Source organism: Rhinatrema bivittatum, chromosome 19 (genome assembly GCF_901001135.1).
Source record: "Rhinatrema bivittatum chromosome 19, aRhiBiv1.1, whole genome shotgun sequence".
Classification (NCBI taxonomy): domain Eukaryota; kingdom Metazoa; phylum Chordata; class Amphibia; order Gymnophiona; family Rhinatrematidae; genus Rhinatrema; species Rhinatrema bivittatum.
Window position 1 is genome coordinate 16,380,517 of NC_042633.1, and position 21,833 is coordinate 16,402,349.

General features: G+C 45.6%; 1 protein-coding gene and 1 long non-coding RNA gene across 2 annotated transcripts in view; both read left to right on the forward strand.

The window, feature by feature from the left end:
• The window catches only part of LOC115080267 (zinc finger protein 845-like), a 177,384-nt gene that overhangs the window by 120,307 nt on the left and 35,244 nt on the right, over positions 1-21,833 (forward strand). Inside the window, exon 18 of the mRNA XM_029584421.1 lies at positions 7,788-8,698. Coding sequence (XP_029440281.1) covers positions 7,788-8,698 — 911 coding nt within the window. The remainder of the gene's footprint in view (positions 1-7,787; positions 8,699-21,833) is intronic.
• Positions 724-7,687, forward strand: LOC115080432. Its single transcript, XR_003853561.1, has 3 exons — positions 724-852; positions 1,180-1,287; positions 7,433-7,687. It is a non-coding gene; the product is annotated as an uncharacterized LOC115080432 (long non-coding RNA).

A 21,833-nucleotide genomic window follows, 5' to 3' on the forward strand; every position in this document is an offset into this window, starting at 1 on the left:
CCATACGACTGAGCTAACACACAGGCCCCTCCCTCGTTTCTTGTACCTGTTGCTCCCCATCTGCCTTTACCACCGCCCTCTGTGTCCGTCCTAAATCTGTGTAAATTTGCTGATTGGTTGGATGCTGCTGCTGCCTCTGTCAGGAGGGGACTCCAGGCATCCACCACCCTGTCAGTAAAGAAATATTCTCTCACGTTTCCTCTGCACATTCCTCCGTCATCTTCATATCCTGTCCTCTTCTCCAGGAGTCTCCTTTCCACCTTCCCTCGCCCTCCTGTCTAAGAATTCCTTGGCTTTGGTGCCTTCTAGTGACATCTCCCGCCCTGCCTCATATAATTATAATGAAGCGGAGGAGCCAGGTAGAATCAGATTTCTGAATCTGGCAGCTGGATGAAAAACATCTGGTTTTATCAAAAATACTCTTTGAGGTAGAAATGTTCAGCATGTTTTGGCAATAGCCGTAACCACACCAGATTATTTTGTAGATCCTGAGGAGTGAAGTCGCCCACTTCGGTGTTAAAATGATCAGGATTCTGTTAGAATGGATTTCTGATGATGATCAGCACAGCAGCACCCTCCTTTCTTAGTGCTGCACTGGTGGCAGTGTCTATGAACACAGCATAATCCTGAGCTCACTTGCACTGATAATACAGGCTCTGGGGTAACGTTTCTACATATTGTAACCATCTTTTTCCATAACAGGCTCCCCCAGTGTCACCCCTGACAATTTAATCTGATTTAAGCAAGAAGGACGTGGGACTGAGCCCCCGAGATCTGAGGACAGAGGGAACCTGAGCATCCCTGGCGCCTGTGAGGAGCTGCATGAAGCAGGCGCTGAAGCTTGGATTAAAGGTACTGCTGGGCCGATCCAAACATTGCTGAGACACGAGGCCTCCTCTGGACCAGACACAGCGAGGAGGAGGCGTTAAATCATGTCCCTGACCTCTGACCTTTCTTGTGTGGAGAATTTGTTTGCTCTCTTTCCATTCCTTCTGCTTTTCTCTTTCCTTTCTTCTCCCTCTCTCTCATCTTCCCCCACCATTTCCCTCCCCCCTCTCTTGTCCCATTTCTACCTCCTCTTCTCCTCTTTCCTGTCTTTTACTCTGCATTTCTCTCTTTTCTTGGGTCAGGGTCCAAGACTGGTTAAAGGCTGAAGATGTTTTCCCATTTCTCTAATAGGCAGCTGAGGTCACAGTCCTGACCCCACAGCAGAGATCCTGAAAATGGAGGATCCTCCTGTCAGCGACCAGCAGGAGGGAGGAGAGGAGGAGGCTGAGACCAAGAGCGGTGAGCAGAACATTAATTTATCATAAAATATGGGCTATGGAGAATGTTAAATTTACATGTAGAGGGGAATCTTATTACTGGCTCTCAGTTAAATTCTCATTACTAAGTCATTAGAGTTCAGTTGCTTTAAGCTGACAGGACTGAGGTTCAGGACCCGGGTCCTGAATGAATCCCAGGTCTCCAGCAGGGCGTGGCAGAGCTTTTGGTGAGGGACTGCAATCAGTGCAGAGACTGGAGGTGAGGATGAGAGGCACAGAACCAGCAGGATGAGGTCAGACGTGGTCTGTTCCCCTCTGTTCATGTGCTATTGCCCACCTGTACCTAGAACATAAGAAAATGCCATCCTAGGTCAGACCAAGGGTCCATCAAGCCCAGCATCCTGTTTCCAACAGTGGCCAATCCCGTCCATAAGAACCTGGCAAGTACCCAAAAACTAAGTCTATTCCATGTAACCATTGCTAATGTCAGTGGCTATTCTCTAAGTGAACTTAATAGCAGGTAATGGACTTCTCCTCCAAGAACTTATCCAATCCTTTTTTAAACACAGCTATACTAACTACACTGACTAGAGATGTGAATCGTGTCATCGATCGTCTTAACGATCGATTTCGGCTGGGAGGGGGAGGGAATCGTATTGTCGCCGTTTGGAAGTTTAAATTATTGTGAAAATCGTTAAAATCGTGAACCGACACACTAAAACACCCTAAAACCCACCCCGACCCTTTCAAATATATCCCCCACCCTCCCGAACCCCCCCAAAATGCCTTAAATTACCTGGGGGTCCAGCGGGGTCAGGAACGACCTCCTGCAATCGAATCGTGTTGTCAGGAGGCCCCCACCAAGCTGGCCAAAAGTACCTGGGGGTCCAGCGGGGGTCCGGGAGCGATCTGCTGCCGCGATCGCTCCCGGACCCCCAGGGACTTTTCGCCAGCTTGGTGGGGGCCTCCTGACCCCCACAAGACTTGCCAAAAGTCCAGCGGGGGTCCGGAGCGACCTCCTGCAGTCGATCTCCTGCCGGCGCCATTTTCCGTACTGAAAAACGATTCGCGGCAGGAGATCGCTCCCGGACCCCCAGGGACTTTTGGCCAGCTTGGTGGGGGCCTCCTGACCCCCACAAGACTTGCCAAAAGTCCAGCGGGGGTCCGGAGCGACCTCCTGCAGTCGATCTGCTGCCGCGAATTGCGATTCGCAGCAGCAGATCGCTCCCGGACCCCCAGGGACTTTTGGCCAGCTTGGTGGGGGCCTCCTGACCCCCACAAGACATGCCAAAAGTCCAGCGGGGGTCCGGAGCGTCCTCCTGCAGTCGATCTCCTGCCGGCGCCATTTTCCGTACGGAAAAACGATTCGCGGCAGGAGATCGCTCCCAGACCCCCGCTGGACCCCCAGGTACATTTGGCCAGCTTGGGGGGCCTCCTGACCCCCACAAGACTTGCCAAAAGTCCAGCGGGGGTCCTGAACGACCTCCTGCAGTCGAATCGTGTTGGTTTATGTCCGGTGCCATTTTGCGCCGCCATTTTGCAAAATGGCGGTGCAAAATGGCGCCAGCTGAAGACAACACGATTCGATTGCAGGAGGTCGTTCCGGACCCCCGCTGGACCCCCAGGTAATTTAAGGCATTTTGGGGGGGTTCGGGAGGGTGGGGGATTTATTTGAAAGGGTCGGGGTGGGTTTTAGGTGTTTTAGTGTGCCGGTTTTCCCGCCCTCCCCCTTCCCCTCCCCCTTCCCCCGATTTACGATTTTTTGACGATAAATCGGGGGAATTATTATTGTATCGTGGCTCTAACGATTTTTAACGATTTAAAATATATCGGACGTTATTTTAAATCGTCAAAAAACGATTCACATCCCTAACACTGACCACACCCTCTGGTAACAAATTCCTGAGTTTAATTGTGCGTTGAGTAAAAAAGAACTTTCTTCCGATTAGTTTTAAATGTGCCCCATGCTAACTTCATGGAGTGCCCCCTAGTCTTTCTACTATCCGAAGAGTAAATAACCGATTCACATCTACCCGTTCTAGACCTCTCATGATTTTAAACACCTCTATCATATCCCCCCTCAGTCGTCTCTTCTCCAGGCTGAAAAGTCCTAACCTCTTTAGTCTTTCCTCGTAAGGAAGTAGTTCCATTCCCCTTATCATTTTGGTAGCCCTTCTCTGTACCTTCTCCATCGCAATTATATCTTTTTGAGATGCGGCGACCAGAATTGTACACAGTATTCAAGGTGTGGTCTCACCATGGAGCGATACAGAGGCATTATGAACATTTTCCGTTTTATTCACCATTCCCTTTCTAATAATTCCCAACATTCTGTTTGCTTTTTTGATTGCCGCAGCACACTGAACCGACGATTTCAATGTGTTATCCACTATGACACCTAGATCTCTTTCTTTGGGTTGTAGCACCTAATATGGAACCCAACATTGTGTAATTATACATGGGTTATTTTTCCCTATATGCATCACCTTGCACTTATCCACATTAAATTTCATCTGCCATTTGGATGCCCAATTTTCCAGTCTCACAAGGTCTTCCTGCAATTTATCACAATCTGCTTGTGATTTAACTACTCTGAACAATTTAGTGTCATCTGCAAATATGATTATCTCACTCGTCGTATTTCTTTCCAGATCATTTATAAATATATTGAAAAGTAAGGGTCCCAATACAGATCCCTGAGGCACTCCACTGTCCACTCCCTTCCACTGAGAAAATTGTCCATTTAATCCTACTCTCTGTTTCCTGTCTTTTAGCCAGTTTGCAATCCACGAAAGGACATTGCCACCTATCCCATGACTTTTTACTTTTCCTAGAAGCCTCTCATGAGGAACTTTGTCAAACGCCTTCTGAAAATCCAAGTATACTACATCTACCAGTTCACCTTTATCCACATGTTTATTAACTCCTTCAAGCAGCACCATGTTTATTAACTCCTACAAGCAGCACCAGGCTCTATTATATATGATAGGGATCCATAGCCACTCTAATGCCATTCAGTGATTAGATGGAGCTATCTCCCTTTCCAGTAAGTACCCAGATCAGTCCAGGCTCCTGGGTTTTGCCTCCCTGCCAGCAGATGGAGACAGAGAGAGTCTCACTGACACTGTACATAACCCAGTGCGCCTCCTGCACTCCCTCTGTATTTCTCACTCTCCAGCAGATGGAAGATGGTGCAAAACCTGCAGTGAAAAAAAAATAGGTAAGAGAAGCAGAGGATAGAAAAAATATAAATCTGCATGAAATAGAGGAATTGAAGCTGGGGGAATGTGGAGGTGGCCCCTCGTGCTGAGCAGGCTGCGTGCTCAGCGGGGATGCAGAGCTCACCACCGGCGACTGAGACTTCTGGGAGTTGAGTCTTGCTGCCCAGCCACTAATGCCGGGATGCATGTTTCCGTGGTCGGGGGACACTAAGGGTCTGGCGGCGTCATGGTGGACTCGCTCACTGTAAACAGATTTTTTTTTTTACAAATTGTTTTAATCCCAAAAAAAGAAAAAAGACAGAAGAGCACAGAGAGCCTCTGTACTCAGTCCTGCCGGTGGCGGGAGCAGGAGGTCACCTCTCCGATTTAAATATTGCCTCGCCATTTTGCTAGATCCCGCTGAGATTGGGAGCACAGGGTCGCCCGGCGGCAGGCAGAGCGTTTGGGCCGCTGATGGCGGGAAGGGGAGCCCGCCGCCCCGGGACGGTTCCTTCGTGCTAAGCACAGGCCTGGATGGTTGCAGCGGCATTGCAGGGCGGGGGGACACGCAGGCGGTTTAATTTAGAAGCGGACGCTCTTTGGAGCAGGGAGAGGAGGCCGGCGGCGTCGAGGCGGAGCGGGGGTGATGTCCAGGGGGTTTTTCCCACTTACGGTCATGGCAGGGGGGGAGGGGGATAGCGGGAAGCCTTGAGGGGGCGAGAAGTTGCACAGGGACCATGACAGAGGCTCCTGTTATAATAATCGCGCCCCGATGCACGCAGGATCTGCGGGGCAGGCTTAGCGTCTCTCGTTCTAGCCTGTGGGAGGAAGATAGATCCATCCCCGCCTCTCTCAGTCCCTCTCTCTCCTGGTAAGGTTCAGGGCAGTGGTCCAGCAGCCATTTTTTAATGTCTTGGGCGATGGCAGATCCTACCGATCTCTCCGACGGGGGTGAAGGTATTGGGGCACAGCGGATCATTTCTGAGGGAAATTCTAAGGGGGGCTGGCTTTGATGGACTCCCCCCCCCTTCCATGCTATTAGAGCGTTTCTACTGCGCGCCCCGCTCGGGAGATTGTTTGGTGCCGTTTTCAGGGAGGGAGGGGGTGGCGAGTCACCTGATAGAGCCGGGGCACTTATCTCTCACCCAAAGAGACAGGGCTGCGGGTTCTAAGCCCTGGTGGGTGTCGCGGGGTGTTATTTGTTTTTTTTGCTCCCTGAGTTGGCGGTTGCAATGGCTTGGGGGGGGAGCTCTGCTCTTGGAAAGGGGCAGCCTTTCCCGTGAGTTCGGGCTGTGATTTTTGGTGACAGTTTAAGGTTCTGGCTTTGGACTGGCCATTTTCGTCTAGGGTTTACGGATCTGGTCAGCTTGGCCATAGGCAGCCCTGCTGGGGCTCGCTCATCTGTCTCCTCTTCTGCACCAGCGCTCGATATTAATGGATCAGACTGCTCGGTTTTTGAGAGGAGATGGCTGTGGTGGAAGGGATGTTCCGAAACAATCATTACCACCTTGTTGCAGGCCTGGCAAACTTCCACATCTTTAGCGTATGTGCGAGTTTGGAGAATCTTCAAGGTCTGGTGTACATCTTTTCCAGTATCCGATTTAACTTTGCCATAGCTTTGCCACCCCTACTCAAGCTACAGTACTGAATATTTTGACTTCCTTCCTGAGGTTTTGGCCTTTATCTCTCTGAGGGCGCAGGTAGCAACTTTGAGCTGTCTCCAAGGCAAGGTACAGGGTTATTCTCTGTCAACACATCGGGGATGTCCTACCTTTCCTTCAGGGAGCAAAGCGTTTGCATCCGTCGGTGAGGAAAGGCTTGGAATCTTAATCTGGGGTTTACAGGACTGAGTGAGGCTCTGTTTGAATCACTGAGGGGGGCGCCCTTCAAAGACTTGACTTTTACGTTGGTTTTCCTGATGGCTGTTTCTTCAGCCAGGAGGATTTCGGAGCTCCAGGCTTCATCACGCCGAGATCTGTTTCTGCAGACTTCTGAGTGGAGAGTGTGGTCACGCACGGTGCCTTCTTTTTCGGCATTCCATCTTAATTACACTGCGGATCTTCCAACCTTTCTAGGTTTGGATTCCTCCGCATCTCATGCAAGTGGCCTTCGGCCCTTGGACGGAGACATTGATTGTTGGGGTATCTGAAAGTTACTAATGAGTTTCGTAGATCAGATCACCCTTTTTGTTCTGGGGAATGTTTCACAGAGGGAGTGTCAGGCTTCTAAGACTACATTTGTGCGTTGGCTTAAGGAGGCAGTTGGTTCATGCAGGTGCCTGGAGGTCTGAGGGCTCACTCAAAGCGTTCTCAGGCAACCTCTTGGCTGAGGCTCAGAAGGTATCTCCGCAGGAGATTTGCAGGGAGACTGCTTGGTAGCTGCTGCACACATTCACCAGACTCTGTCGCTTGGATGTCGGGGGCTCCGGCTTCCATGTGCTTTGGTGAGAGTTTTCTGCGAGTGGAATCTCCAGGTCCCACCCAAGTTAAGGGGAGCTTAGGTACATCCCAGGAGTCTGGACTGATCCGGGATATGAACAGGAAAGGAAATTGGTTCTTACCTTCTAATGTTTGTTTCTATAGTACCACAGATCAGGCCAGAGAGTCGCCCATTGAGGGTGGGAGAGTGGGCCACTCGTTATGATTTTGTATGTAGTGCAGTGTTAATATTTCTCCATGTTGTCTGTTTACTCTTTCGGGAGATTATTGTTAAAAGGGTTTTTTTTAGTATGGTTATCATCTTGGCTTGGGTACAGATCAATTCTGAGGGACGGCAGGTTGCACCTCGAGTTATGTACAGTGTCAGTGAGACTCACTCTCTGTCTCCATCTGCTGGCAGGGAGGCAAAACCCAGGAGTCTACAGTACTACAGTAACAAAAATTAACAAGTAAGAATCAATTTTCTTATAAATGTCTCTCTCCATTGCTGTAAACTTAATGATCATATATTCTGATTTTTATCCACCAGAAGATGGAATCAGGAATAATAGTGAGAGGCAGAGAATGTGTGATGGGCAGCAGACAGAGGAATGGAAAGAGAGAGACCCCTCCAGAGACAGCCCAGGACCTTCAGCTGAGTATGCAGGAGGAATCAGTAGAATAAAATCACCCAGGGGGAAAGAAGTAGGTACTGAAGGAGAAAAAAGAAGCCCTAAGAAAACAAAAATTACAGCACATGGAAAAGTTCACCTAAAAAAGAAACCATTAAAATGCACTCAGTCTGAAAAGTACTTTTTCTTCAGAGCTGAGCTGCACCAACATGGAATAATTCACTCAGCAGAGAGACCATTTCAGGGCCCTGAGTGTGAGGAAAGGTTACTAAGCAATCAAACTTCAGAGAACAAGAAAAATTTCACAGACAAGACAAACCTTTAAAGTGTTCTGAATGTGACAAATGTTTCACTAAGCTATCTAAACTTAAAACCCACAAGAGAGTTCACACAGGAGAGAAGCCATTTAAATGTTCTGAGTGTGATAAATGTTTCTTACAGATGTCTGATCTTAAAATACACCACAGAATCCACACAGGTGAGAAACCATTTAAATGTTTTGATTGTGGTAAATGTTTCGCTCATTGTTCTAGTCTTAATGACCACAAAAAACTTCATACAGGTGAGAAACCAGTTAAATGTTCTGAATGTGGTAAATGCTTCACTCAGCAATCTAAACTTGAAAGCCACAAGAGAGTTCATACAGGTGAGAAACCATTTAAATGTTCTGAATGTGGTAAATGTTTTAGTCTGAAATCTGTTCTAAGGAGACATGAAAGAATCCATACAGGTACAAAACCAGTTAAATGTTCTGAATGTGGTAAATGCTTCACTCAGCAATCTAAACTTGAAAGCCACAAGAGAGTTCATACAGGTGAGAAACCATTTAAATGTTCTGAATGTGGTAAATGTTTTAGTCTGAAATCTGTTCTAAGGAGACATGAAAGAATCCATACAGGTACAAAACCATTTAAATGTTCCGAATGTGGTAAATGTTTTACTCAGCAATATAAACTTACAGAACACAAAAGAATGCACACGGGCGAGAAACCATTTAAATGTTCTGAATGTGATAAATGTTTCTTACATAAATTTGATCTTAAAATCCACCGCAGAATCCACACTGGTGAGAAACCATTTAAATGTTTTCAGTGTGATAAATGTTTTGCTTATAAATCTAGTCTTAATAACCACAAAAGAGTTCATACAAATGAGAAACCATTTAACTATTCTGAATGTGATATGTTTCATTAAAAAAGTGTCTCTAACTACATCAAACAATCCACACAGGTGCAAAATCATTTACATGTTTTGACTATGGTAAATATTTGTCATATCTGCTCTAAGCAAATATAAAAGAATCTACACTAGCATAATTCAAAGGAATTTCCAAGCACCTTGATATGTTTCCTGTGAATATTACACCCAATGACCTTCAGAAGGAGGTGTACTTTGGCATAATGTGTGTACTAACAAGGGCATTAGCTGTGAATTGGAGAGAGACTGAGATCATTCCTAACCTAACCTGGTTTATGAATGAGGTTGATTCCCATCAAGGTCTGTACAAAATAAACCCATTTAGAGAAACTGCCCCCTACAACAGAATAATTCGCTATAATCCCTCCTGAATCTATCCACTCAATGTAACACTGCTGGAGTCAAAGCTGCTTGTTATGATTATTTAATAAAGTATTTTTAATAAAATAAGGACCAATCTCTCTTTATTCAGTCCTCTAGTTATGATGGTATCTCAGTTGTAAATGAACTGTTGTTCCACTCTAAAAGTTGTGCATCAAAGTCTCCACCTCTTGGTGATGGATGTAGCTGAATGAGCCCTGCCTTTTTGATTTCCTCTGCTGTATGTGATGCTGTTATCCAATGGTGCCTCTGTTCTTTGGCGGTGAATACAGCTCATTTGTGTCTGAATTCGTGTATGATACATCCTAATAGGAAAAACGATGTATATTAATCCACAAAGGCACCATAGGGCATATATGACACCTTCAGATGTACAGGATAAGTGCTGTCGATACTTAAAAGGTTTACGCTGAGGTAACCTCAGTTGGGGTCCTTGGGTGATCCTATCACACTCATTATAGTGGCCACATGTATTGTCCCGGTGATTGGTTATCGGGGGTGGTTTGACCTTGCTCTTGATAAGATGAATGTACAACTATGGCACGGAGGTTTTTGGCTGTAGTCATTGGAAAAATAGGAGACTGTTGAAAAATCGAATGTGTACTTGAAACATGACTTTCTTAATGTTTTTCCTGAGCCGTTGAATGGGCCAAGTGAATCCCAGCTGCCAAATCTTTGACCACTCTTCAAGCCTCCTTAAATCACGTCTCATTCTCTCTACTCCTTCCGGCGTGTCCATGCTGTTGCAGATCTTAGCATCATCCGCAAATAGACAAACTTTACCTTCCATCCCTTCCACAATGTCGCTAACAAAGATATTGAACAGGACCGGTCTCAACACCGATCCCTGTGGCACTCCACTTATTGCCATTCTCTCTTCAGAGCAGGTTTCATTTACCATTACACGCTGTCTTCTATCCTTCAACCAGTTTGTAATCCACATCACCACTTTGGCACTCACTCCCAAGCTTCTCAATTTATTCACAAGCCTTCTCTGTGGGACTGTATCAAAAGCATTGCTGAAATCCAAGCAAATCATATCGAGTGCTCTTACTTCTCCAGTTGTCTAGTCACTCAAAAAAAATCAATAAAATTAGTCAGCAGGACCTTCTCCTGGTGAATCCATGCTGCCTCGGGTCCCGCAACCGACCCCATTGTAGATAGTTCATTATCCTATCCTGCAGCAGAGTCTCCATTCATTTTCCTACCACAGAGGTGAGGCTAACCAGTCTTTAGTCTCCAGCCTCCTCTCTGCTACATTTCTTTCATAAATCTGCTATAACACCCACAAAATAATCATTTATATGTTGTGAATGCAACAAATGTTTCAGTTGGAAATCTGTTCAGACACAAGACAAAATAATCCAATATACTACAGAACAGCAAATCAAAAACACTCTAAAGAATCAGATCAGCAAACAAGGAAGGATGATTTTCAGAAACACAAATTCACTGGGAAGTACAGAGAATTACTTCAGCAGCCCCATGTGGATCAAGATTTGACACAGCAGTGGTTGAGGAGAGGTGAATTCAGACCGATGGATGAGAGATTGGTAATTGCAGCACAGAATAAAGGAGTACGGACAAGATGATTTATAGTCGGCATAGAAAAGTCAGGTAAACTGGAGCCATGCAGATTCTGCAGAACAGAACTGGAAGCGGTCAGACATCTCTACTCGGGATGTGATATCAGCCTGTACACAGAGAGGCACAATAAGGTGGCAGGGCTTATTCATTGGAAGCTGTGTAAACATTATAACATCAACGTACAAAGAAACACTGGGAAACAACCCTAATAGAATAGAAGAGCAAAGAAGTGATCACGTGGGATGTTCCTATTCCCACAGACAGGAAGTTCGATGCACTACGATGGGGCTTTAGTTACACAGTCAGATTATGGGACAGCTCTAGTTTTCAGTTTTTATGACATTTTATTATTGCTGTTTGTATGCTTTATTTATGTGTTTGTGTTGTTTTTGTTGGATTACTGTGAATGTTTTTATTATGTGACCCATTGGAGAAATTACTTACCTCATAATTTCATTTTCCTTTAGTATAGATGTGTTACGATCCCCCCTGTTGCTGCGCTACAGGAGGTATCTTACCTTCCTCCCGGAGGCCGCTTTGAAGCCAGGGCCTCTCCTGTGCACCATCCGGGACTTGCTCCAGGGCCTGGGAGGCCTAGCGGTTCCTGAGGCCTGCCTGTGGCTTGCATGCATGCGTTTGGACTTCCTGTTTGGCGACGCCCTTCTCCTAGGGGCCGGCCCGCAGCTCTCTACCCCACTTATAGGGCCAGCGAGGGACGGTCCTGGCAAACTCCTCCCAGGGAGTTGCCTACAACCTCCAGTATATAAGGACTTTCTTGTCACTTGCAACTTGCCTTCGGATCGGGCTCTACAGTTGCCTGTAATCTTCTCCTCGATCCAGGTCATCCGTGGTCTTGCCTGTGTTGATGGTGCCTTGTCCTATTTTGATGTCTGTTCCAGTCCGTGCTTTGATGTCTGTTCCTGAAGCCGCCTGATCCTGTTCCAGTTCCGGTTGTTCTGCCCTATGTTCTCGTCTGGCTCCTGAGCCTTCTGGCCTGTTGGGCCCTGGTGTGGCCAACAGGAGGGATTCGTCCCCCGGGCTCTTGAGCTTCTGTTCCTGCCAGCCAATGGGGCTTCGGATGTCATTGGTCCCGGCATCGGAGTTCCTTCTCGACTGGACCTTTCCTGGTGCTCTCCCGTTCTCAGCGTGGTCCGCGACCAGCCTTCCTGGGCTGAGTAGGGCGCGTATGGGACGGGGTGGTCCGCGACTCAGTCCCGTGGGTGGGCTGAGTAGGGCGCCCTCAGGGACAGTGCCCATGTCTCCTTCCAGCCCTCATCTTCGATGTCTGCACCTGCCTTTGTCTACGATGTCTGCACCTGCCTTGTCTACGATGTCTTCAGTGTAAAGGACTCTGTCTGCCCTCGCCTCTGTCCGGCCTGCCGCCCATTGCCGTACCCAGCGGCAGGTCCGAAAGGGCCGGGAACAGTCAGAGGACCGTTCATCAATCAACTTCCCAGTGTTGGTTGCCATGGGCGTGCAGGTCCGGCTGAGGGTCAGACTCCATTTCTTACTCCCTGCTTTTGTACCCGCCTGGCTCACCATGCCTGCCCAGCTCACCTCCCACGGTGTGGCTTGGGGCTCCTCCTTGAGTCCTGCCGTGGCCCAAGGGCTCACCACCCGCTCGAGACAACCGCGCTCCGCGTGCGCTCGTAACAAGATGGATGGACTCAGGACCAATGCGTTATGCTCCCCTGCCAGCAGATGGAAACAGACCAAGCTGATATCTGCGCAGATACTTACGCGATCCAGCGCGTGCCGAAACCTCCCGCTGCGTAACTTTGCTTCTGCTATGGATGCCATGTAAATTAAAAAACGAGGCATATCTGCAGGGTTTGAAGGGTTGGGAATAACTGGGGGGGGGGGGGAGGGGAAATGAAGCATTTAAACTAGGGGGGGTTTGGTGAAGTTAGTTGCTAACTGGGCGAACTGGGGATGAACAGGTTTTACTGGCAATGCTATTGGCACGCGTCCCATTTAAAATCCCCCTCCCCCCACCTACGCGGTAGAAGTTGTTGGATTTGCACGCACACGTGCACATGTACGTACAGCGAGACTGTTTTATAACATGCGCACATGTGCGTGTTATAAAATGGCCATGTCCCTGGGCGTGGGCTGACGAATGGGCACACGTGCGCCGGTAGGAAAGTTACCGTCCCAACGTTTAATGTTTGCTCTGCATCTTGCAGCATGAAAATTATAAAAAATTAAAAAAAATGTGGATAGAAAACCTGAATTACAGAGCAGAAATAGCATGCATTGAATGACCAAAGGACATAAATATATATTGAAGTACTTAAAATAACATGTATTTATGTATTTATTTAAAGCTTTTTTTATACCGAAGTTTGCAGAGCATCTCATCGGTTTGCATGTAACATGTGAGGCAGCAGAATATCAGAATACTAACTGTGCAGTCCATAAAACAGGAAACAAGAAACATCTTGCAACATAATGAAAAATAAAATAACATAATATATTATAGTGAAAAGCTATATAGCATGGTGGAGTTGGAAAAGATAAATAATATTATATGGAATAACAAATAATATTTATTGTTTAATATTAACATTTATAGCTGTTATGGACCAGACAACCCAAGCAATGCCTGACAGTTTTTGATAATATACTATATCTATATATCTATACATACTGCATACAGTATATAAGGTTAGAGACAGTTGATATAACGATCTCTATATGATCCCAGTACTATAGATAGATATGCATATATATAGACAGAGATTATATAGTGATTGTTATAGAAGAAGATTAAAAAGCATTGGTTCCAATACAGATCCTTGGGGCACTGAACTATTTACCGTTCTTCATTGAGAGAATTGACCAATTAGTCTTACTCTCTGTTTCCTGTCTTTGAACCAGTTCATACTCCACAATAGTGATGTAACCACAGGTGGATCGGGGTGGTCTGTGGCCCACCCCCGTAGGGCTCAGGCTTACTCACAGGCCGATACAGTACAGTGTGCATCCAACCCCCCCGAAACTAATAGCACCCGCAATATACAAATGCATGTTGATGGCCCTATTAGTTATTCCCGTGCGAATCAGTAAGTAAAATGTGCAGCCAAGCCGCACATTTTACTTTCAGAAATTAGCGCCTATCCAAAAGTTAAAAATAATTAAAAATTAAAAAAAAAAAACATTTTAAATCGGCCTGCGGCTCGCGGGTTGAAAACCAGACGCTCAATTTTGCCGGTTTCCGAACCTGTGGCTGTCAGTGGGTTTGAGAACCGACACCGGCAAAATTGAGCGTCAGCTGTCAAATTCTCTGACAGCCACCGCTCCTGTCAAAAAAGAGGCACTAGGGACACACTAGTGTCCCTAGCGCCTCTTTTTACCGCGGGCCCTATTTGAATATTTTTTTTTAACTGAATTGCGCGCACAGGATCTCCCGCGACTTTTACTGTATCGGCCTGATAATTAGGACTGCCGACACATGGAGAAGAGGTCTGCAGGATGAACCGGGAATAGGCTGTGAGTTACGGCCCAGCTCCAGCATCAGGCCTGGGTCCTGGGCCTCCTAGATGAGGAAGTGATATGCTGAAATTTGTAAATAAACATTTATTTTGATTTCATTAAAAATTGAGAACACAACCATTTTCCTCTATCAGTGAGAGAGCTCCTGGGTAAAGCACAGATCAATCAGCCTGGGACGGCCTAACTGCTGCAAGTGATGTTTAAACTTGTCCTTGGCTTGCGCAAATATTAATTGTCCCAGTTTTTTGTTAAGAATGCCCTGTGGTTCCTGTCAGGCCTGGCTATAATAACGTAGCACTTGGGGATAAAGATGCAGCCCAGCAGTCCGGCGCTGGAGGCCAGGATAGCAAATATCTCCACCGCTACCGTGTACTTGCCCCTGGTGCTGAGGTGGGCGGGGATGAAGGACACCCACACGCTGCAGAACATCAGCATGCTGAAGGTGATGTGCTTGGCCTCGTTGAAACCTCCGGGTAGGTTTCTCGCCAGAAAAGCCACCATGAAGCTGACGCCAGCCAGAAATCCCAGGTAGCCCAGAACCCAGTAAAATGCTATGGGTGACCCTTCGTTGCATTCGATTAGTATTGTTCCAGCTTCTGAATGCATGTTCAGGTACAGAAATGGGGGAGCAGTACCCAACCATACAGAGCATATCAGGGCTTGAAGAAGGGAACAGGAGAGGACAATAGAATTCGAGACCCTGGAGCCCATCCATTCCCGGAGCTTGCTTCCTGGCTTGGTGGCTTGGAAGGCCATGACCACGGTGATGGTTTTCGCCAGGATGGAGGAGAGAGAGATGGAGAAAGTGATCCCAAAGACAGTCTGTCGGAGAATGCAGGTCATGTCCTCAGGATGGCCGATGAATATCAAGGAACAGAGGAAGCAGAGCATGAGGGAAACAAGGAGAATGTAGCTGAGTTCCCGATTGTTGGCTCTCACTATGGGAGTATCTTTGTAATTAATGAAGATTCCCAGAATGACAGCAGTGATGAGAAAAAAGCAAATGCTGATTAGACTCAAAGCTATCCCCAAAGGTTCTTCATAGGACAAAAAGGTTATCACTTTTGGGATGCAGGCATCTCTCTTCTGATTGGACCATTTGTCATCTGGGCACTGTGTACAGGCGTCCATATCTGGGAAAGGGAAAATATTGTCTCGGTATCTAACAAACAGTGTCAGTTATAGGACAGAAATGTGCACACTTCCCTTATATTTAGCGATGCTTCTGCACTGTAGCTTGGAATATCAATTTCCGCAAGTTTTTAAAATCTGGCTTCTTTCCCCTAAAACATTTGTTTGATTTCTTTATCTTTAGTTAATTATCATTTGTTTTACAAGGTCTGAATGTGTTTTTGCCAAGTATTCATGGATACTGCAAGCTGAAATATTAAGCTTTTTTCATCTAAACGGACTGCTTAGGGCCTGCATTGAAGGGGCATATTGGATGCATTTCAGGAATAGGCCAATGCAAAGTATGCATCCTTGCAATATTTAGTGTTCAGGTCATGCTTACATCTCACCACATCAGGTTTACTTTGGAACAATCTATTTATACAATTAATTTTATGCATATTTTCTCATCGATGACTGGTCTCCTTCAGCTAGAGACGAGTTTAGGATTTTGGCGCCCCTAGGCACTGTCAGTGCTGTCACCCCTCACCCACAGAATTTGGAAAACAGGGAGCAGAAAGTCTAAGGCACCGTCCCCTCATTTCCTGTGGCAGCTCAAGGGGAAGATTCTGTGGGGAAAAATGTTTTAATTCTGAAGCAAATTGCAGACATTTCCATCTTTTATATTATTTTATAAAAGTGAGTTTAGATTTACAGTCTGTTTATTAGTATAGTTAGTATAATTTATTTTAATTGTGCAGAAAAGTGATCTCAAGTATCAGTACAAGGAGGAGACCTTGGATGGGGAGAGGAAGGGAGGAAGATCAGGAATGGGGTGAGGAGAAAGGGGGAGGAAAGTGATAAGGAATGAGAAAGATTAGGAATCTGGGATGGAGAAGAGAGAGGGGGGAGGTTCTTGGAGTAGGAAGAGTTGGGGAGTGGAGTTCAGGATCTGGGAAGAAGGGAGAGGTAGGACAGGAGGGAGCTTTTGTATTGGAGTGTCCCTACCCTGCTCCCGTCCTGCTTCTCCTTGCATCCTCTGACATGCCACCCAATGTGACATATACACACGTGTATACATGAACATGGCCCCCTACCCATATACCCCTCTCTCTCTCACATACAGGCATACACTCCTCAGCCGATTTCCCCTCTCATTCCCCAGCCTCTCTTCCCACCCTCCATGGTCCCCTTCTAATCTCCCCAAAATGATCCACCTTTGCTCCATCTGTCGCAGGCTCACTCCCCCTCCTCTCCTCTTCCCTGCGTGCTGCCTGGAGGGGAGGGGGCTGGATGAGAAACAGAGTGCATTTCTCTGCTGAGTGAGATTCATCTCCTAAGGTTGCTCCTGATGTTTTGTGGGAGGCTGGGGAAGCGGGCTACGCGGGGGTTGAGATAATTTCCTATGAAACCAGCAAACGTAAAGCCTGCCATGCTGAGAGGTTTTGCGACTAGCGAAGAAACTGACCCGCTCTCAGAGCTTCCCATGTGAATCATTTCCAAACTGAGACTTGGTTTCATAGTAAATTGCTCATTTAAAATCTTTAAATGCTTCAGTAACAATAAGTGAAATTGAATTTGACATTAAATCCTTGAAATTAGCTAAGGCGCCTGGCATGGATGGTTTTGGTTCTGAATTTTGCAAACTGCTTTCTACCAAAGTTTTGCCACCTCTGCTAGATATGTATAATCATTTTTTTTTCCACAGAGGGCTAATCTTTTTTAAATTACCGTCTTTTTGAAACCGGGAAGGGATTCCACGAATCCTATCGGCCTATGTCTTTGATTAATGTTGATATGAAATCGTTGGCTTCCATTCTAGCAAACCACTTGAGTGTGGTCTTGCCTTCCTTAATTTCGGAGGACCAAACTGGCTTTGTCCAAAGGCATCATGGCTTACGGAATGTGCATACATTATTAGAGGCTTTGTATAACCGTTGACCCTTAAATCATGCAGGATTCGTGATTAGCCTTGGTGCTGAAAAGGCATTTGACAAAGTTCAGTGGCCATACATGTTCTGGGTGCTGTAAAAGGTTTGGGATATCTGGCTCTTTTTTGGGGGGTGGATACATCTATTATATGCCTTTCCTCAGGCTCTGTTAAGAATCAACGGGTCAATCTCTCAATTAATTACACTGTGGCACCCATCAACGCTGCCCGCTATCGCCGTTATTATACCTGTTAACTGTCGAACCTTTGGCACTTAAGCTTAAGTCCTCAGAGGTAGCTAAGGAGTTTATATTCGGCTCTTCCAAATATGATATATGTTTATTTGCAGATTGTATTTATTTATTTATTTAAAAACTTTTATATACCGACGTTCATAGACATATCACATCGGTTTTGACAAATTGGCAATCCTTTTGTCTCTCTATCTCATATAATGGATCTTTTTATTGTGTTTGGTAGTTTTGCAGGGTTGAGGATTAATTTTACAAGTCTGAGGTTTTGGCATTAGATGATTCTACTAGATTAAACTGGAGGGGAGAATTTCCTCTTAGCTGGTCACTGAATAAGTTGAAATATTTAGTATCTACGTTACTAGGGATAAACCTTTGCCTTATGCTGCAAATCTCTATTTACAGAAATTCAATCTCAGCTACAAGCCTGGGTGGATCTACCACTTACCTTGCTTGGTAAATCTGCTTTATATAAAATGGTAATATTCTCTAAGCTACTATACAGAATAAAAATAGTGCAGTGTTGGATCCCAAATAAAGATATAGCGTGCCCAAAATACATAATCGTCCACTTCCTATGGTGGGGTAAGAGAGCTAGAATTAGCTATACTAAATTGATGTGTCCCAAATCTTATGGGGATCTGAACTTACCTGACATTAGAATTTATAATGTCGCTTGTCAATTACGTTTTTGTTTTTTTTTGTGGGAGTGGATCACTGCTATTTTTATGTCTTTTGTGTCCCTAATATAGTAGCTGCTAAATCGGCGTTCTCTCTCTTTGGTTGGCTGCATACTCCTGACGGTGAACCACCGGATGAGTTGCGACAACCTTGCTGTTTCGACCTGTTCAGCTTGCGTGACGTTATTTATTGCAAGCTTTAGAGAGATCCCACTGAAGCATCGGGCTTGTTACCACTAGTTGGCTTTTCACAAAGGCATTCACTTAAAGGTCTCCGATTCACGCTTTTCTTACTCCACGCCAGATATATGATGCCGTAACCATAATTTCGCCCGTTAATTGGACTAAAATATGCACCCTGGCTTAAGAAGGCTTTCGTTAATCCGAGCTTGACTGTAATTTACTATGTGTTTTTTTGTAATAATAATTTTAAATCGTTCTCACCTTTTCTATTTATTTATTTATTTATTGGAGTTTGTATACCGCCGTTCATCCGAGGATATCGCGTCTGTTTACAGTAAACAAAACAAAACGGCAAGCGTTGTACATAGAACAAGGTAGTAATAAATACCAACTAGTAAGTAAATAACTAAGGGAAAGGGTAACATTGTAGATATAACAACTTAATAATTAAGAACTAATACATAATTAACTAACAGTAAGAATAACTAAGAAAGATAAACAGTAGAAACAGAGAAAGAGGGCAAGGGGGGGGGGAGAGAGGAGGGGAGAAGGAGGGAGGGGAGAGGGGGGAGGAAGAGAGGTTTCTATAATCTCTCTTTTCTATAATCTCTTACAAGTTAGCCCTGTTATTTGTAACCTCTTGTTCGATGTAATTTCCAACTTTGGATCTATGTAAACCGACGTGATATGTACCAGTACATGAACATCGTTATATAAAAGCCTTTAAATAAATAGTTGGTAACCCACAATTTTCTCTGGGTTTGCGAGATAGGAGATCTATAATATATTGGGCTTGGTGTCCATCAGTGCTCGCTATAGCGGGCTGCATGTTTCACAGCCCGCCAATAGATGGCGCTATAATGCTGTCTGTCGGTGCTCACCCGGCCAAGAGATACTGCACAAGATTCCTCCCTCAAACCCCAAGGACAGCGGACATCACGGGACAGACAGAAAATTGCAGAGGAGACCCTGGTATGCTGCGAACGGAACGCATCCCGCGGTAGACGCTCCATTTGCGGTGAAGATAGAGGCACGGCGCGCCCTTCCTGGTGAAAAGGGAAGGCCCCCATGTGCTGCGATCAGTGCGCCTGGCCCTTCATCTTCGCTGCGACTGGAGCCTGTGCAGCGGGACACTCTCCATTCATGGCATACCGGGGTCTCCACTGCTATTTACTCATCAAGCCTAAAATGGAAGTCCCCACTGTGCCTAGAACGGCGCGCCGGGACTTCCTCTTCGCTGCGGACAGCGTGCCGAGCCTTCATCTTCGCCAACGGCGTGGGTCCCACGGCATGCCTGTCACAGAGGAGGGTGTGAGAGACAGAATTGGGGGGTGGGATGCCGGTGAGAGAGGATGTGTGTGTGTGAATGGGGGGGGGGGTGACAGAATATGGTTGATGAGAGGGAGTAGGGAGGGTGTGAGAGAGAGCATGGGAGGTAAGAGAGGGTGGGTGGGGGGTTGCTTGACTGTGGGTTTCAGAGAGAGGGAGCCTATATGAGGGGAGGGGGATGCTGGTGAGAGAGAATGTGTGTGTGAGAGAGGAGAGGGGGTGTGGGGGAGTGCGAGAGACAGCTTGGTTGGTAAGAGGGGGAGTGCGCGGGATGCTTGAGTGTGGGTTTCAGAGAGGGAGCCCATATGAGGGGATGTGTGTGTGCCAGAGAGTGAGGGAGCCGGTAGGAGGGTGTGAGTATGTGGAAGGGACACTCTTACAGTGAATTTCTAGGGAAATTCGGCTCAAAACAAGAGCAGATGTGCCAATAAAAAGGCTCACCACCCGGGCAGAGAACGGGTACAGTTGCCAGTTTCAAATATGGCAGGGCAGGGAATGTGTATTGTTTAGATGATCAATGTCTTTTTGTTTGTTTGTTTAAACAACTGTATGATATATAAATAACAGATTTCCAGATCTCATTTCTGTGGGTTTTTACAGGCCAGACGTTGTGTTTGTCATCTGCCATGGTCTTATCCAGGGTTATTTCATTCGGACTCTTTGGTAGTGATCATGCGATCAATGGGGAAAAGGTCAGATAGGTTATCTTGGTGCTATAAACTTCGCTTATATAAGGTGAATCCTGATTTACTGACTGATCTTGCACACTCCTGGTCTTGAATGACTGGTCTTAATATTTCTGCCAAGGATATTTAGTCTTTGCTTTGAATCTTGTTTAAAACTTTGCCTGGATGCTACATTTCAGGAGTTATATTATAAATAATTGCATTGATAAATTTGGCATAACTCATTCTGATTCTTGTCCCCAATGCAGAATCGATTCTTTAATTCATAAATTTCTCCTATGTCCTAAGATATTTTTTTCCCTTTCTGGGAGGAGGTTTTCTCTCTGGTTCATAGTTACTGGGGCTCGTCTTTCCTTTGATGGCCGTTTTTTTTTTGTTCCTGGGGTCTCCTCTATTTCATATATCCTATTTCATATATTCTATTTCATATATCAGTGACTTCCGTTTAGTAGTTCAGTCTATAATTCTGTCCAAGTTAGACTACTGCAATTCTCTTCTGCTAGGTCTTCCGTTATCATCCATAAAACCCTTACAGATGGTACAAAACGCTGCGGCGAGGCTACTCACCAACACCAACAAAAGAGCCCACATCACTCCAATTCTTCTCTACCTCCACTGGCTTCCCATAAAAGCTAGAATCACCTTCAAGACATTATCAATGATCCACAAGGATATTATGGGAAGCGCTCACCTAAATCTTACCTCGCAACTCCGCCTTCACACATCAAAAAGACCTATCAGATATAATTATAAAGGTTCTTTATATGCTCCCCCGATTAAACTTCGCTAGTTAACGAGCACTCTCCACAGCCGGGCCCACCCTTTGGAACTCATTACCGCCAGATCTTCGACTTGAAACCTGCCATCTAACCTTCAAGAAAAACCTTAAAACGTGGCTCTTCCGGCAAGCCTTTCCGGAATCGCAGGAACACTTCGACACAGGTCAAAGAGCAAAATAGCGCAATATAAAATCCACTACCGACCTTATACCCTCATGACCCTCCGGACCTTATCTGGACAGTCCACCCACTTGCTATGAAAGATCCTCTCTTGAAGCATCAGCTCTCTAGCTCATGCTCTTCCCATAAGTTATGTCTTTCAACATTGATCACTATCACCTGTATACCCCTACCGGTACAATTCAACCTTACCTACCAATTATTTGCAGTTATCATATCATTTATTCATGTTATTTGACGAATTTTTTTGTCGCCTATTTTATATATCTTTTTTACATTTAATATTTAATATTTATTGATTTACGTTCTTGTGTTCAATAATCTGTTGATTGTTTAATGTAACACTGCACGTTCTCTGTTCAATACTCTGTCTATTGTTTAATGTAACGCCTTACTGGCGACAGTTTTGTTATATGGAAACCGACTTGATTTGATATGTATATCGAGAATGTCGGTACATAAAAACCCTAAATAAATAAATAAATAAATAAATATCCACCTCCTTGTGTATGTGGACGTATTAGTGGCTTT